Genomic DNA, 18,826 nt, shown 5'->3' on the forward strand with positions numbered 1-18,826 from the left:
ATCTATATTTACAAACAAAATCATAATAAGATTACCTCGACTTCGATTCTCGACTATTCTTAAAAGGGGTACCTTTCGTTAGTGCTGATGAAACAAACAAAATGGTAATCTAAACTAAGAAAAGTGATTGTCGCAAGGTCGACGTTTATAATATCGGTATACTCATTAGCTGTAAAAATGAATACAAACAGTAAAACGAGGCATACGAAATTATAAACAGTGACTAAATATATTCAAATAGCATTCCGAAATATTGTCATGAATATAGGGTTCAAATGAATATATTTGTTACATTCCCTTACACATTGAAGAGGTGTTGCTAGTTTAGAAACTTGGAATTTACCCCAAGTATCTACTTAACATTTAAAGTGTTATCTTTTAGGTAGTATACATGCAAATATAACAATCGTGAATAAAATAGAGTGCAGGCAATTACAAATCACTAATGTAATTATCCGAGATACTTTCAGTTCATTGGACTGGATTTCAATTTATGCACATGTATATTGGCAGATAACAATCTCCATTCAACATTTTTGACGTACATGTAAACTTTATTGTTGCAATCTGTGCATATTTCGTATGTTTTGGATGGGCAAAACTAATGTTACAGGGCCTTTGAATTTAATAACATGACTCAAGCAAAACAGACTGATACAACAGGACATCATTCAAAGTATTACGTTCAAATTCTGAAAAGTTAAACAGCTCTCTCAGATTCATAATACTTATTGGTGGAAAGAGTTGCAATAATTTTATACACCATAAAGGTTACCAGTATGTAATATCTACTTATCATTTCATCATGCACATTATCTGTTCTTAATGGCAGTATTTGTTTTGCAATTATACAATTATATAATAAACTTTTCATTGGTAACCGACAACAAGTAACCTACACTTACCATTGCTTACTATAACGCAAACCTACAGCTTCAAACTTTCTCAAACGAGTATCTAAGTCTTAACATAATAAAGCTACATATTTATGTTTATTCTAATCTAAATATATATAAGAAACGGCTAAGGAAAACGGAACAAATATTATTTAGAAGATCAAATCTTGAATCGCAACTAAAATTAGAATGAGATCACATATATATAATCAATTTCTAATTGTTGATTCTCGGCTAGTCTTTGTATATATGAAATATACACACAACTAATGTTACATTGATACAAAAATTATCCTATAAATATCAATTGACCTTTGCATTAATAGATTGATAACCAAGAGAAAGTGGTAGCTATATACAAAAGTAACATCTGATGATCATATTTCAAAATTTCTGCAATTTTGACGCAAGAACCTTTTTCGAATCCCATGCCAAAACAGTTTGTGTTCGCTCAAGCATGAACGAAACCTATTTTCGAAAATTGCATTTAAAATATACGACTTCAGAACATCTACGAACACCAGACAATAAACATAATTTGAAACAAAATGTTAAACTTAAAATAACCAAGAGAGTGTGAAGAATATAAACAAAGGCAACATCAAATATTTAACAAGATATACGGGATGTAAGCTAAAAACTTTTTTTAGTTTGTTCAGTATGTTTGCCGATAAACCGCTGCCATTCACATTATTTCGATTTTCAGCAAAATCTTACACATGTAATAAATTCAAATGTATATTATCAAATTCATTGATGAAAACGCCTACGTACAGCTAAAACAAGTATATTACATGAAACTGCAAAGGAAGCAAGAAAAGACAAGTACCTATGTTTACTCTAAGGTAAGATGTATCAGATTGACAAGGGTTTACGACAAAGCTTAGAAAACGGTCTAGAAATATCCCTCAAAGAAAAGATTTGCAAGTCTGATGATAAAAAGGAAATCAATCATAATTGTATCACACGCGGCTAGTACATAACAAAATGATGTTTAGTTTTCAGAGGCCATTCAATGCATTCTTTGTATTTTAGTTTGCATATATATATATATATATACACTGTTGGTCATAAAGGTGGAATATTATTTTTTCACCAAATTTTCACAGCGTAATTATTATAATATGATTTGAATATGGCATTTATGGTGCATGATAACCACTTTACTTTCTCATTCTGCCTTTTACACACGTTTGACAGTGATATTTTACAAGTTTATGCCCTAAGCGATGGATGTCATGAGCATAGAACAACAATGACGACAATATACAGTAAATCAAAGGATCATGAGATATTTATTTTCAATCTCTCACAGTTTTCCAGATCACTTCTTTTTTGTGATTTCATGGACAAATTTGCATCAAACTTGAGTCATTGTTCTTACTCAGTCACTAGTATCGGGTATGTCTACCCCTGGCACGAACCAGCGCATGCAGACGTCGTGGCATGCTGTCCACTAGCTTGTTGATGACGTCAACAGGCATAGCGTCCCATTCTTCCCTCAGAGCATCTGCCAACTCCTGCAGATTTTGAGAAATGACCTCTCTGTCGTTGATAGCTCGACCTGGGCATCCCATGCATGCTCTATGGGGTTCATATCAGGCGAACAAGCTGGCCATGGCAACTGTACGACGCCCTCTGCCTCCTGGAATTCCGTTACTGCAGCGGCCCTGTGCGGTCTAGCGTTGTCACCCTGCAGTCAGATATTGTGCCCATACACTCGTCTTGCATATGGAAGACAGTGGAACTCCAAGATATCCCTCTAGGCGGCGGCGTTGACGTTTCCGTCCGGAACCACCTGTGGCGTTTTCCCTCCATAATGGATGCCGGCCCATATCATCACTTAGCCACCTCCGCCTTGAGTCGTCTCGTGGATACATTCATCGCGAAGGTTTTCCCCGGCTAATCGACGAACTCGTTGTCTCCCAACCTTTCGGTCAAGGATGAACCGGCTCTCGTCCGTGAAGACCACATGTTGCCAATGTCCTGGATGAAGCCTTCTGTGCTCCCTAGCCCAAAGAAGACGAGCTACTCTGTGGCGAACAGACAGGCGTGGATATTTGGTCAACCGTCGTGCTCGGTAACCATGTTGGAGCAATCTGCGATCAACGGTTGACCGGGAAACGTTGATCCCATGATATCTCCTCCACAAGCGACGAAGACGGCTCTAGGGCAATTTCCGGTTTCTGCGGCTGAAATTCAACAGTTGGCGATCATCTCTTCTTGTGGTCAATCTGGGACGTCCTGGAGATTTTCGTGGCCGCACATTCCCCGCCTCACGTTGACGTTTCATGATCTTAGAGACTGCACTCTGTGATATCCCTAGGACTTCTGCGATATCAGTCTGCTTGTAGCCCTCCTGTTGCAGGGCTACCACTCTCTCGCGTGTTGCTGTTGCCGTTGGACCAGGCATAGTCCAGGAAACGTCTCTACCGATTTTTATTTCAAACGGTACAAGGAACTCGAAAAAAATTCAACCTTCTTATACACAGTGCTAAATCAGGGAAAGTGACAGAACATCATATGCATAGGCTTTTATAGTCTACAACAAAATAATTTATTACGTAATACAAATTTATCATGTTATAATGTCACCTGTGTAATGGGGAAACATTATGTAATCACTCAAATACCATTTTGTCTACGCGTAGCCTTTCAACTACCAACAAAACTGTCGATTTTTATAAAAAAATATTTTATTCCACCTTTATGACCAACATTGTATATATGTATGGCCGGCATACATGTAATACATTTCTAATCACTTGAATGAATGAATGTATCAGCAAAACGAATTTGACCTGCATTCTTCATCATGTTCCAGAGCAGTCTTCAGACATTTTCTGTCTGTACCGAGTTATTTTCGAGTTAGGGGTTATGATTTATTGTATTACAAGTTTGCAAAATTGTTCTTATTCGGTGGTTGGTATTATGTTCGCAAGAAACGCAATGTTGTACGAGTGACTGCGGAAGTGTCCTGGGGGTTGCTTGTGACAGTCGTCAATATCAAAGCATTTGAAGACTTCCACATCAATTAATTGTTTACGTGTTATGATAAGTCACTGTCCTTTGATGTCTTCAGATGTTTCAATTTCCCAGTCTCGTCGGGCCTTTATGGGATCAAGATGTTGTCTAATCCGCTAAGACTTCTGCAGACCTTAGTACGGGAACAAATATAAACCAAATTTAATTTTGTAGTCAAACCGATCGTTATTCATTACGTTATTTCCCAGCTGGAAAAACACACTGTGTCACACAATGTTATCACAGTTTGTTCACGTAGTGGACTATTATTCACTAGTCTGCTGTGCAAAACCTTCACTCGAGTTAAAAATCATGGATCCGCCCCTGATAATACCGTAGTTCTATACTCTTATGAACAAAGAGTGACTAGATTTGATGTGTAAAAAGGACACAGATGCCCCCGCTTAACGCGATCAGAAATTTATTCAGTATGATTGAAATTAATCGTGCGGAAACCTACTAGCATGTATAATGAGTTGAGACCATTGACCTGCGGAGTCCGAATTGGAACATAACCTGTATTTTGGTATCATCTATCTACACACCAAACATTTTTAAATCTGTTAAATATTTCATAAGTCATCATGCGGAAACCAATTTGCAAATTCAATGAGCTGTGACCTTTGACCTACTGACTCAGAATTCGAACTTAGCCTGTATTTTGGTGTCATCTACCTACACACCCCCAAAAATTAAAATCCATTCAATTATTTGCGAGTTATTGCGCGGAAAACAAGCGGGGACGGACGGAAGCACGGACGGACAGGGGCATTGCTTGATGCCCCCTCCGAACTTCGTCTGCTGGGGCATAAAAATATCCTAAGATAAAAAAAAACACATATTAATAGAGGACAACCCGTCTGAGTTGCTTAGTTAACCGCCTAAAATAGCTATGCGCCTGGCTTGGAGGATGTTTAGCAGTTGAGGTACTTATCTGAATCCCTCTGCCAGTGACATAATTGCTTAATTTAAAATGCGATGGGGGGGGGGAACAAAAGGGAAAAAAAATTATGTGATGATAATTAAGTCTTTCTGCTAATTTCTTATTCCGACACGTTGATAATTAAAGTATTTCTTTTTTAAAGACGCACTAAATACATTGCCCTGTCAAGATGGATCACACTGTTAATTACATAAACATTTTCTTAGCTAACTCCATGCACAAAAAAAATTAATCTTTATACAAAAAGAAAAGCCTGGATTTATAATTAATCAAGACTACCCTTTTTTCAAATTAAGAAAAGGGAAAAAATACTGATATACAGTAAAATATTTACAGTATAAGGGAACCCACGATTTTCAATTCCTCTTCATATGTTTTATTAAGATAAATGTATAATATTCGAATGGGGGAGGGGGGTATTCCATCTGTAAATCTTACAGCTTACCTTTTTTTTATAATGTCTACGAGGAGCTGCTTTTTCTTCACAGTAAATATATCAATGAGTTTCTGAGCATCTTGCCCATTCTCCAAGACAAACCTGCCAAGAATCATCATGTATCTCCTCGGCGGATCCATAGTCTGTATTGACACTTGTTCTGCAGCAGTTGCGGCGGCATTACTGAATCCCAGATCGTTAGCAAATTCACTTGGTGGATAAATCGCGCAATCAATTACATTGGAAACTTCACGCAAAATTGTATCAGTCAGTACATGCCCTGGCCTATCTACCTGAGAGGAACTGGTAAAGGAAAATTGATTTTTTTTTTTGTGGTTAAGGTCAAAAACCTTTTTTTTTCTAAAACATAAGTAAACATTAATATTTTTGGAAAGAAAAGTTCGTTCCTTTGTATACTATGGTACGCCAGAAGGTAATCAAATATTTTTATATTCGACACCAACTAAAAAACTATTTGACGCGGCAAAATTCTATTTGACACAAAATATATTTGACAAAAAAAAAAAATATATATATATATATATATTCGATAAAAAATATATTTGACAAAAATATATTCGACAAAACATGTGTTCGCCAAAACATATATTTGACAAAATTATATTTGAAAAAAAATATATTTGACAATAATATATTTGACACAAAATATATTTGACAAAAACATATTCGACAAAACATATATTCGACAAAACATATATTTGACCAAAATATATTTGATAAAAAATATATTTGACAAAATTATATTTGACACAAAATATATTCGACAAAAAATATATTCGACAAAAAATATACATGACAAAAATATATTCAACAAAACATATATTCGACAAAACATATATTTGATAAAAAATAGATTTGACAAAAAAATATTTCACAAAATTATATTCGACACAATTTTATTTGACACAATTTCATTTGACACAATTTCATTTGACAAAAATTAATTCATTCGACACAATTTCATTTGACCTACACATTTGGCGTACCATACGTGCGATGTCAAAAATATATTCATCAAAATTTCATTCAAAAAATAAAAAATAAAAAAATCGACAATGTTTCATTTGATAATTTTATATTTGAAAAAATTTAATTCGAAAAAATAGTATTCAAAGCGAAAAACATTTTATTCGACTAAAATTAATTCGATGAAATATAAATTAGTTCGGCAAAATTTCACTTTATTACAAAACTTTGTTCGACAAATCCCCATGCAGCTGGGCCACCGATCGCGATACCGGCCGATAGTACTAGTGCAGCCCGGGCTAGCGTACGCCGTAGGGACTGGGACGTCGGACGGGACGCGTCAGGCAGCTAGCAGCAGGCCAGTAGGGAGCTGGAGCCGCCGCGCCGGAAGCACCGGCAGGAATTTGGTTGGATGTTCGACGTTCAAGCTGTGAAGTTGGTTTGATATTCAGGTTCGATATTCAAACGCGTGTGAAGTTAGACCAATATTCGATATTCGAAAAAATTAATGGTTTTGAAAGCTAACTAGGGGATTTGACAGGTGCAGCACGTCTCGGGCAACCATACAAACACTGGCTTGCCCTAGTACGAGGACGTTTAGGGGACAAACGTTAGTAAAAAAGGGCATGATTTTTTTTAGGGCCCCCGTAGATATCCCTACGGCCTAGCCAAGGTAGCCACGCATCACTTGTAGAACTCGACTCGGGCAACCAGATAAGCATTATCCTGACCCGGCCCATGCACATTTAGGGGGCTCAAATTAACAAAATTAAAGGGAATAAAGGGCTATTTAGAACAATTTTTAATTTAAAAAAAGTATTTTTTCAAGGGGCCCCAAGGGATATCCCGACAGTCTAGCCAGGGTAACCACGTATCCTAAATTGTAGAACTCGACTCGGGAAACCGGATAAAGACTAGCTTGAACCAGCGCATGCACATTCAGGGGGCTCAAATTAACAAAATTAAAGGAATAAATTGCTATTTAGAGAATTTTTTTAATTAAAAAAGTATTTTTTTTCAGTGGGCCATATCCCGACGGCATAGCCAGGGTAATCACGTATCCTCACTTGTAGAACTCGACTCGTGCAACCAGATAAGTACTAGCTTGACGCGGCGCATGCACATTTAGGGGACTCAAATTAACAAAATTAAAGGAATAAAGGGCTATTTAGAGCATTTTTTTTAATTAAATTTTTTTTTTTTTTTTCAAGAGGCCCCCATGCATATTCCGACGCCCTAGCCAGGGTAACCAAGTATCATTACTTGTAGAATTTGAATCTGGCAAGCAGATAAACATTAGCTTGACCCGGCGTATGCACATTTTAGGGGGCTCAAAATAACAAAATTAACGGAATAAAGGGCTATTTCAAGCATGGGGAACCACGGTCCTGACTTTTCCCCCCATTCCTTGGTGCCGACAGTGGGTAGAGTAAAAAAGAGAGAGAGAATACAAAATAGAAGAGAGAGAAACGAAAAGGAGAGATATGAAAGAAAAGGAGGGGAACGGGAGAGAAAGAGAAGGGAGAGCGGAGAGGTCATATCATTGTATGAACATGATGTTTTTATGATTGTGCCTCGAGCATTAGCATGATTAGGGCGAAGCTCAATGCGTGATAAGAACAAAAAGAGCGGGCACACCATGGCCCATGCCGCAAAAATTTGCATAATAATAAGTCTCGAGCGAGCGAGAAAAAAAATGGTATGCAAAAAATGACATTATATCTTTCATCTTTCTTTCCTTTTCCTTTTGTTATTTTTTTTCTCGGTTGTAGAACTTTTTTGGGGGTGGGCAGTGCTATGCAGATCGGGTCCGTGGTAATGACGGCACCAGGGTTTTTACCCTAGGAGGAGGCCAAATAACATTTTGGGGCCGGGGGGGTGACACACAATAAAAAAAAACAGAGCGAGAAGCGCGAGTTAATTTTATTTCAAACGTAGTCCCTAATGACTTGAAAAGGGACTAGGACTAGCTGTTTGCATTAATTTGTCCATGAAGATGATATCTCACCAAATAAATAATGCGAGCCCGAAGAGCGAGCCGAAAGGTATCCGGGGATGATACCTGGACGTAACCTAATCACTTTTCGTAATCATGAACTAAATGGGTATCTAATTCGCTAACAATATTTCACTTACGAAAATTATTATTACGCAGGATATGTATCTTGCTTAAAGGAATTATGAAAACTCTAAAAACATTGGATTTTTAAGCCCCATGTGAACAGATAATTTACTTATCTCAATGTTGCGAGCTAAATGCTAACGGTGAATGGATGAGAAAATTTTCAAAATTTAAAGAACAAAACACAGTTTCGAGAATTTGATTTGATTTTATTTTATTTCTGCACTCAGGATATATATGCAACATAAAATCTAGGTGATACAATTAAGTTTTACAAAAAAATTAAGCAGTAGTCATAGTAGAGCAATAAAAGCAATGACAAAATAAATATTAAAGGACAAGTCCACCCCAACAAAAAGTTGATCTGAAAAAAGGGAGAAAAATCCAAAAAGCGAAACACAGAAAATTTCATCAAAATTTGATGCAAAATAAGAAAGTTATGACATTTTTAAGTTTCGCTTGATTTCACAAAACAGTTATGTGACATCCTGGTCGGTATGCAAATTGGCAGATTGATGACGTCACCCACTCACTGTTTCTTTTGTATTTTATTATATGAAATATGAAATATTCTAATTTTCTCCTCCTTGTCAAGTGAAACAAAGTTTTATTTCTCCCTGAACTTGTGAAATTACCATTATTTTAATAGTTTATGGTTAGGTTAACTTGGTCCTTATTGTCAAATCTGTAAAAATTGAAATATTGTATTATTCAAACAATTTAAAAAAAAATAGTGAGTGATGGACATCATCGACTCTCTCATTTGCATATCGCTGAGTAGTGCATTTAACCGTTTTGTGAAAAATAAACGAAATTCAAAAATGTCATAACTTTCTTATTTTACATCCGATTTCGATGAAATTTGCAGCGTTATGTTTGTTTGCTTTTTCTCTGTTGATTCAAATCAACAATTTTCTGGGGTGGACTTTACCTTTAAACAAGAAGCAATATTCAATGAAAAGAAAATAACAGTTTAAACGAATGCAGGAGACCGCCATCGTGAGCGGTTAAGCTTGAAAATGATGGCGGCCTCGTAAAATGGTACATCAGTTTCTTTATTCATTGCTCAAGTGGGTGCAATGCAGGTGCAGGTGCTGGTGGAGTAAAGGGCAGTTGAATAATTAATCTGAAGAGGGGGATGCATATGATCCGATGGTTTTTAATAGTGGCTTTAAATGAGTATATTGTTGAACATGACTTAGCGTTGTCTGGAAAGTTGTTCCAAATATCCAGAATCTGGAAAGTTGTTCCAAATATCCAGAATCTGGAAAGTTGTTCCAAATATCAGAGTTATGACAACGTTTATTATACATTTTTTTCTTCAAAATTTCGGGGGGGGGGCAACTCATTGGGGCCTCCTCCTTTGGTGCCGCCACTGGTCTGGGGTGGAGCCCCCGGAAATTCGTGATATTTTCAAACATTGCAGATACATTGCAGATGGCCATTTTTTAATCAAATCGCGGGTAAATACACCACATATTATATTAAGTTCAACGCAGTTGCGGATAATAAACGAAATATGTTGAGGCAGCACAACATAGCAAATGTGGAAAAAAAAATAAAAGTCGCCAGCGAGCGAAGCGATTCAGAAAATTTTGGCCTTTTAAAATGATTTTGAAATTAAATTATAATTATGTTATAGTCGCTTTGGAAATTTAGCCGATCAATCAATAAATCAATAGCTTTGAAATTAGTCACGCGATATTGTCTAAAAGAGACATTTTAGTTCATGTAACGTTCATTTTGTAGGGGTATAACTTCTTGTTAATTAATTGAATTGAAGGCTACACATGCAAAAGAAAATGTCTCCTAAGAAACATTCGAAGATTAGAAGAGCTTTATACTCATATTTTATGTTTTGACGATACGTTTTCTATCGATATACGCCCCCATCTTTTTTTCCAAGAAATGACGATCTACAACAGACGGCTAAAGATATTCATTCGACCCAACCCATTCTCATTTTTTTTTTTTTTGTAAGCTGATTAGACTGATTCTAGAAACAAAGAACGGGCAACTACTGAACATATTCTGTGCGAATAAAAGAAAAATACATGTATCACTAAGCTTTCGGAACTATTTCAGTGGCGGAGGAATTAGACTGAGTATAATAGATCAATAGGATCTGCTCATGAGATGTTTAGCGAGTTGCCTCCTAAATGTGCATGCGCCGGGTCAAGCTAATGTTTATCTGGTTGCCCGAGTCGAGTTCTATACAAGTTAGGATACGTGGTTACCTCGGCTATGCCGTCGGGACATCCCTGGGGGCCCCTTGGAAAGAAATGCTTTTTTTTTAATAAAAAAATGCTTGAAATAGCAATTTATTCCTTTAATTTTTTTAATTTGATCCCCCTGAATGTGCATGCACCTGTTCAAGCTAGTGTTTATCCGGTTTCCCGAGTCGAGTTCTACAATTTAGGATACGTGGTTACCTTGGCTAGACCGTCGGGATATCCCTGGGGGCCCCTTGAAAAAAAAGTACTTTTTTTTATTCAAAAAATGCTCTAAATAGCCCTTTATTCCCTTTAATTTTGTTAATTTGAGCCCCCTAAATGTGCATGCGCCGGGTCAAGCTAGTGCTTATTTAGTTGCCCGAGTCGAGTTCTACAAGTAAGGATACGTGGTTACCTTTACTAGGCCGTAGGGATATCCCCGGGGGCCCTCGAAAAAAAAATAATGCCCTTTTTTACTGACGTTTGTCCCCTAAACGTCCTCGTACTAGGGCAAGCCATTGTTTGTATGGTTGCCCGAGACGTGCTGCACCTGTTAAATCCCCTAGTTAGCTTTCAAAATCATTGATTTTTTAATATCGAATATCGGATATTGGTCTAACTTCACACGCGTTTGAATATCGAACCCGAATATCAAACCAACTTCACAGTTTGAATATCGAACATCCAACCAACTTCCTGCCGGTGCTTCCGGCGCGGCGGCTCCAGCTCCCTACTGGCCTGCTGCTAGCTGCCTGACGCGTCCCGTCCGACGTCCCGGTCCCTACGGCGTACGCTAGCCCGGGCTGCACTAGTACTATCGGCTGGTATTGCGATCGGTGGCCCAGCTGCATGAGGATTTGTCGAACAAAATTTTGTAGTATAATGAAATTTTGCCGAATGAATTGATATTTCATCGAATTAATTTTAGTCGAATAAAATGTTTTTTGCTCTGAATACTATTTTTTCGAATTTAATTTTGTCAAATATAAAATTATCAAATGAAACGTTGTCGAAAAAAAATTTGTCGAATGTGTCGAATGAATTTTGGTCGAATTAATTTTTTTTTGTGTGGAATGAAATTTTGACGAATATATTTTTGACATCGCACGTATGGTACGCCAAATGTGTAGGTCAAATGAAATTGTGTCGAATTTGTCAAATGAAATTTTGTCGAATGAATTTTTGTCAAATAAGAAAAAAAGTTGTGTGAAACTGTTAATACCGAATTGAGTAATGTCTGTAAATGGTTCAGTGCAAATAAACTCACAATCAATTACAAAAAATGCAATTACACTATATTCCGTAACTCTACAAGGCATATAGATTTTAATCATGTAGAAGTTAGGCTTAATAACCAAATTATTCCCAGAGTTGAAAATACAAAATTTCTTGGTGTTATCATTGACAGTAATTTAACTTGGTCACATCACATACATGAAATTGAAAACAAGGTAGCGAATAATATCGGAATTATATATCGCCTAAGCTTTTATCTTCCAAAACCGGTCCTACATACATTGTATTGCTCTCAAATTCTGCCATATTTTTATTATTGTAATTTGGTCTGGGCTAACACATACCAAACCCATCTTAAAAAAATATGTTCTCTTCAAAATAAAATTGTGCGTATAATTTCTTAGGACGACATCATACCACCAACAGACACGAGACACGAAATCTTTATTTCATTCCCAGAAACTACTGAAATTAAACGACATCAATAAACCTCAGCAATGTAATTTTATGTACAGGTGTTTAAATTCTCAAACTCCAGAAAATTTTCGCAATTTCTTTACGCATGTATCAAATATACATCATTTTGATACCCGAACAAATAACCAAATATATATTCCTAAACACAGAAAGATTATCTTTCAACAAAACATCCGTTATTCTGACCCGAAAATATGGAATGATCTTCCGGACTACATAAAAAAATCCTTGTCAGCAACTAGCTTAAAATTTAAGATTAAAAAAATGATTTTATCATCCTATGCTTGAATATCCTCATACCTTATATTCCTTTTGGTCTTAAGTTAACATGAATAATGTGCAACTGTTGCGGCATTATTATTTTTTTTTATCTCTCCCTCTCTCCATCATACATTGTTGTACGCTATATTTGCTCGGTACTCGGTAACTCATGCCCGCCTTCCTGCTCACTTCTCCCTCTCTCGTTTTCTTCCCTTCTTCTCTTCTCTTTTCCTAGCCCTTCTTATCTTTGTATTGTATTTTGTGTATTGTATATATTTTTCCACAGGCGTATCCTGTCACAAGCATGTGCTTTCTAGGGACCTACGCCTTCCTCTGTACACATAAGTTATATATATTTATATTCTTCATGGAAATTGATTTGATGTGAATTCATGTTAACAAATTTTATTGAAAGGTTTACGGTAAACACCATGTATGTAGTCCTGAAAAGGACTGTTTGTTATTCTTTCTTGAATATATGTTAGCTCTGAAAAGAACTGTTATCGACGTTTCGACCAGCGTGTTCTGTTCGTCATCAGGAATGAAGATCCTCTTGAAAGACTTAAGTTTTATAACCAAGTTGGTTATAAGGAAGTAATTAAGGTTGAGCCAATAGGAAAGCAGGAACGGAGAGGTAATTAAAGATGAACCAATAGGAAAGCAGGAGGACAGTGATTGGTCAGCAGTTGATTGGTAACTAATTGGTGTTAATCCCGGATAAATCCTCTGTGGTTACGTAAGACTTCTATTGTGTGGGACTTGAAACAGAGTAGGCATCTATTGATTGGTAGTCTTGTTTAGCAGTGGGTTCCAAATATTGTTGATGAGTAGGCCGCTGTCTTGTGGTACTGTGTCGTGTTGGGTGATCTCTATGGCCTCTCGAACCCGTCTGGTATGCCAGTGCTTGATTGATGTTAGTAACTTGGCGTCCTCCCATAGAATCTTGTGTTGGAGTTGGTTAGCATGTTTGGCTATCGCAGATTTCTCCCATTCCTCCTTGTTGTAGCTGTTCTGATGTTCCTTGAGTCTGGTAGTCAGATTGCGTCCAGTTTCACCAATGTATACCTTTCCACAAGAGCATGATATCCTGTATACTCCAGGGCGTGACGCTGAGGGCTTGACGTCCTTGTGAGTATAGAGGGCAGCATGTAACTTGTTGGAAGACCGGTGTCTCACTTCAATTTTGGCTGCTCGGAATATGCGTTGCAGTTTGTGGGAAGTAGGACCTAGATAAGGCAAGATAACCGTAGCTTTGGTGGGCTCCTTCGGACGAGATGAGGTTGGTTTTGTCTTGATCCTGTGTGGAGGATAACCGTTTATAGTCAGGAGTGTCGACTTGATGTGATCCAGTTCCCGTTGCAGGTGGTTGTCATCGCTGATACAGTGTGCCCTCTTGACCAATGTTCTTTGAACAGACTGTAAGATAGACGGGTGGTGGAACGATTTGAAGTGAAGATACCTATCAGTATGGGTTGGTTTGCGGTATACTTGGTGCGAGAGGTGGTTGTTGGGTTCACGTGTAACGAGAACATCCAGGAAAGGTATGGAGTTATTCTTCTCCTTCTCCATCGTGAAGGTGATTTTGGGATGTTGAGAGTTGAGATGAATGAGAAAATCTTCAGTACCACAAGACAGCGGCCTACTCATCAATAATATTTGGAACCCACTGCTAAACAAGACTAAATCAATATATGCCTAATCTGTTTCAAGTCCCACACAATAGAAGTCTTACGTAACCACAGAGGATTAATCCGGGATTAACACCAATTAGTTACCAATCAACTACTGACCAATCACTGTCTTCCTGCTTTCCTATTGGTTCATCTTTAATTACATCTCCGTTCCTGCTTTCCTATTGGCTCAACCTTAATTACTCCTATAACCAACTTGGTTATAAACTTAAGTCTTTCAAGAGGATCTTCATTCCTGATGACGACCAGAACACGCTGGCCGAAACGTCGATAACAGTTCTTTTCAGAGCTAACATATATTCAAGAAAGAATAACAAACAGTCCTTTTCAGGACTACATACATGGGCCCGTATTCTGATAGCAGGTTTAACTTAACCCTAGTCTAAAGTTAACCCTGGTTTAACTAAACCTCCTCTAAACCTCACCTCTGGTCTAAGTGTAGTTTAATTATTTTGGTATTCTGATAGCCAGGTTTAACTAAACCTGGGTTAAACCCGGGTTTAAATTCTTTTTGGAAATAATCATCCTCTTTTAACCAAGACTAGCACCTTTTTGGTAAATTACTGCTGCAGGGATGACTGCAACAAAGTTGAAAAAATGTCACTAAAGTTGTTTTTTCTTAAAAATTTGGATTTTATGGAAACTAATTACAACTATTGTAGTGAAAGAAAAGCATTCATCACCCATATATGGTAAGAAATTTTCATTCAGATTATCTTTATATTTTTTAATTACTAAAACATTTCAATCCCAAACCGAGTGACCTGCATAGTTTTTTGTGTATCAGTCCCATTGATTGCTTTTCATGTTTGTCAAAATCTAAATTGAATAGATTCACCTCACCCACTCTAGTCCTAGATCTAAAACAATAAGTTAAGAGGTCGACATCTTTATTCTAACTTCATGTAAGGGAAAATTTTTGTGACTTTTGAGAGTAGCCTTGGGTCTAACATTAGGCCTAGGCTATAGTTACATCTAGCTTTTAGGCCCAATTGTTTGGAGGAGAATTGAACATTGTTTTGACCTTTTTTTACTTTCCTGAAGCAAACCGTAGTCTAGTGGAGCAACTGAGACTGAAGCTACATATTTATAGTATTGGTCTAGGCCTAGAACATCATTCAGGACTTAGGCTGGCTTAGCCTTGGGACAGGGATAGATATAGATCTATATTCTAACCTTACTCTTAGTTAGAATCTAGTAGAATAGATCTGATTTGTCTTAGACAAAAAGCTTCAGTCTCTGTATTGTTCCGCTGAGTCTGATGAGTATGATAGTCTACGTTGCCGTTGGCCTCTCTCACCAAGGCAATGTGATATGACAGTAAAATGTCAGAATTTTTTCAATAAATCCCCAGAAACGACGGTTATTCCTGTCTACAGTGTTAGATCTGACTATCGCTATGCATTGCTTGCCAAGTAACTAGGCCTGGCTAAATTTAGACATCTCTCTACTCCTGTTTTGGGTCCATATCTGTTTCTTTGAAGAGTTTTTATTTTATTTAAATATTTTTGGGGATTTGTTTAGGTTTCCAGGTCCAGGACTAAAAAACAGGCCTAAACCTGTTTACAGCTTAGTCTTGACTAGACTAGGCCAGACCTAGATTTATGTAAGAATTTAGATCAAGGCCTAACGTTAGTCTGTGCTATCTAGTCTACTGACTTACTGTATGATCTAGAATCTCTAACGCTGGCCTAGTTCTAGACTAAATAACTTAGACTAAAAGTTAGACCCTATCTAGATCTAGAACTAGATCTGTATCAATCTAGGTCTACATGTAATAGGTCTAGATCTAGAGATTTGTAGACTCTCAATGTAAATTCTAAATCGAAAAATAGTAAATGTAGGCTAGTCTACAGTAGATCTACTCATCTAACATTAGGCCTGAAAAAAGAAGTAGGCTAGAGATCTAACGTTGGATTATTACTAGATCTAAAGAATCTAGATCTAGGCCTAGATCTAAAGCTAGGGACTGTAGTTCGAGATCTAGAGGTCTAGCACCCCCCTTAAACCTAGAACTAAGGCAAGCCTACAGCTACATGTAGTTCTCTATGTAGCCAAACAACAGCTAGCATTGACTATTGTCTTAATCTTATTTTGGTGTGTGTACTTACCATACAACACATATTTTGATGAATGAGAAAATGTGTCTTGCAGATTATTTTACCTCAAAACCTATGTGTTCTAAATTTCATGAGCATAGGCCTATGTCATAAAATGAAGAAGTTCAATCCACGAGATGTGTTTACACATTTATTGATTTAATATGATGTTACCATGGCAACAAAATTTCCAACACACACAAATATATGTCTTGCAGATAGATCTATACCTCAAAACCAATGTGTGAGCCAACTTTTATAAGAATTGGTTGAAAAATGAAAACTAATGAAGGAGTTCAAACCGCAAGATTTTCACCTAATTTCATTATGTAATATGTTGTTACCATGGCAACACGATTTCTGATACACACAAATATATGTCTTGCAGATCTATACCTCAAAACCAATGTGTGAGCCAACTTTTATAAGAATTGGTTGAAAAAGGAAAACTAATGAAGGAGTTCGAACTACAAAATGTTCACCTTATTTTCGTTATATAATATGTTGTTACCATGGCAACACGATTTCTGATACAGGCAAAAATATGTCTTAGACATCTTCACCTCAACATTAATGTATGTGCCAAATTTTTAAGAGAATTTACCAGTTGGAAACTGATAAAGTAGTTCAAATCACAAGATTTTCATCTAATTTTTGATATTTGATTTGTTACCATGGCAACATGATTTTTTTTTATAAAGACATAAAATATTTTTTGCACATCTTCACATCAAGACTAATGTTTGTACCACATTTCATGAGAATTGGTTAAAACTTAGGAAGTAGTTGGAATTGCAAGATTTGTACATAGTTTTTGCCATAATATACCGTTTCCATGGCAACACAATTTCCGACACATGCAAAAATGTGTCTTGCAAATCTTCACCTCAAGACTTATGTCTGTGCCAAATATCATGAGAAATGGTTTGAAAATTATAAAGTAATTAAAACCACAAGTTTTTAACCTAATTTTCGATATTTGATATGTTACCATGGCAACGCGATTTTTATATACTTTAGGCATAGAATATGTTTTGCACATCTTCACATTAAGACTAATGTATGTACCAAATTTCACGAGAATTGGTTAAAAACTGAGGAAGTAGTTGGAACAGCAAGATTAATGCTTAGTTTTTGCCATACTATACCGTTACCATGGCAACACAATTTCCGACACATGCAAAAATGAATCTTGCACATCTTTACCTCAAAACCAATGTGTTAGCCAACTTTCTTGAGAGTTGGTAGAAAACTGATTAAGTATTTTGAACGGCAAAAATTTTGAACCATAATATACTGTTACCATGGCAACACAATTTCCGAAAAAGGGGGAAAAAATTCTTACACCTCCTTACCTTGAGACCAAAGTGTGTTCCAAATTTCATGAGAATCGATTAAAAACTGAGGAAGTAGCTCGAAATGCAATATAGGCATAAATTCTAAAAAATTGTTGGCCATGATTTGTTGGATTTAAACCAGGCTTAAACTACCCCCTGTGCGAGTTTAACTTTTTGAGGATTTATTACCACACTTAGACCAGGGTAAACTTAAACCTTGCTATCGGAATACAAAACTTAAACCTAGGTTTAAATATGGCAGTTTATTACCACACTTAGACTAGGGTTAAGTTAAACCACGCTATCAGAATACGAAACTTAAACCTAGGTTTAAATATGGCAGTTTATTACCACACTTAGACTAGGGTTAAGTTAAACCACGCTATCAGAATACGGGCCATGGTGTTTACCGTAAACCTTTCAATATTCTCTCCACCATGGAAACCTTCAAAGATCATCTTAACAAATTATGTAAAATGGAGGAAAATAAATGTTTATTTGAAAAAAAATGAAATTGTGTCGAATGAAATCGTGTCAAATGAAATTGTGTCAAATAGAATTGTGTCGAATATAATTTTGTCAAATATTTTTTGTCAAATCTATTTTTCATCAAATATAATTTTGTCAAATATATGTTATGTCGAATAAATGTTTTGTTGAATATATTTTTGTCAAATATAATTTTGTCAAATATATTTTTTATCAAATATATTTTTGTCAAATGTATGTTTTGTTGAATATATGTTTTGTCGAACATATGTTTTGTCGAATATATTTTTGTCAAATATATTTTTCGTCGAATATATTTTTGTCAAATATATTTTGTGTCAAATATATTATTGTCAAATATATTTTTTATAAAATATATCTTTTGTCGAATACATGTTTTGTCGATTATATTTTTGTCAAATATATTTTTCATCGAATATATTTTTTTTTCAAATATATTTTTGTCAAATATATTTTTTGTCGAATATTTTTTTGTCAAATATATTTTGTGTCAAATAGAATTTTGCCGCGTCAAATAGTTTTTTAGTTGGTGTCGAATTTAAATACTTGATTCCCTTCTGGCGTGCCATAGTATACAGATTTAATTTTTAAAAA

The 18,826-nt window shown here is 36.2% G+C and overlaps 1 protein-coding gene across 1 annotated transcript; it reads right to left on the reverse strand.

Annotated features, from left to right (window-relative positions):
- Positions 1 to 13,372: 13,372 nt before the first annotated feature.
- On the reverse strand, positions 13,373 to 14,164 carry LOC129266958 (uncharacterized). The gene has a single exon (XM_054904716.1). It carries the CDS (start codon positions 14,162 to 14,164, stop codon positions 13,373 to 13,375), a length of 792 nt encoding a protein of 263 aa, XP_054760691.1.
- Positions 14,165 to 18,826: the final 4,662 nt, after the last annotated feature.

The sequence above is a fragment of the Lytechinus pictus genome, chromosome 8, assembly GCF_037042905.1.
Source record: "Lytechinus pictus isolate F3 Inbred chromosome 8, Lp3.0, whole genome shotgun sequence".
NCBI lineage: Eukaryota > Metazoa > Echinodermata > Echinoidea > Temnopleuroida > Toxopneustidae > Lytechinus > Lytechinus pictus.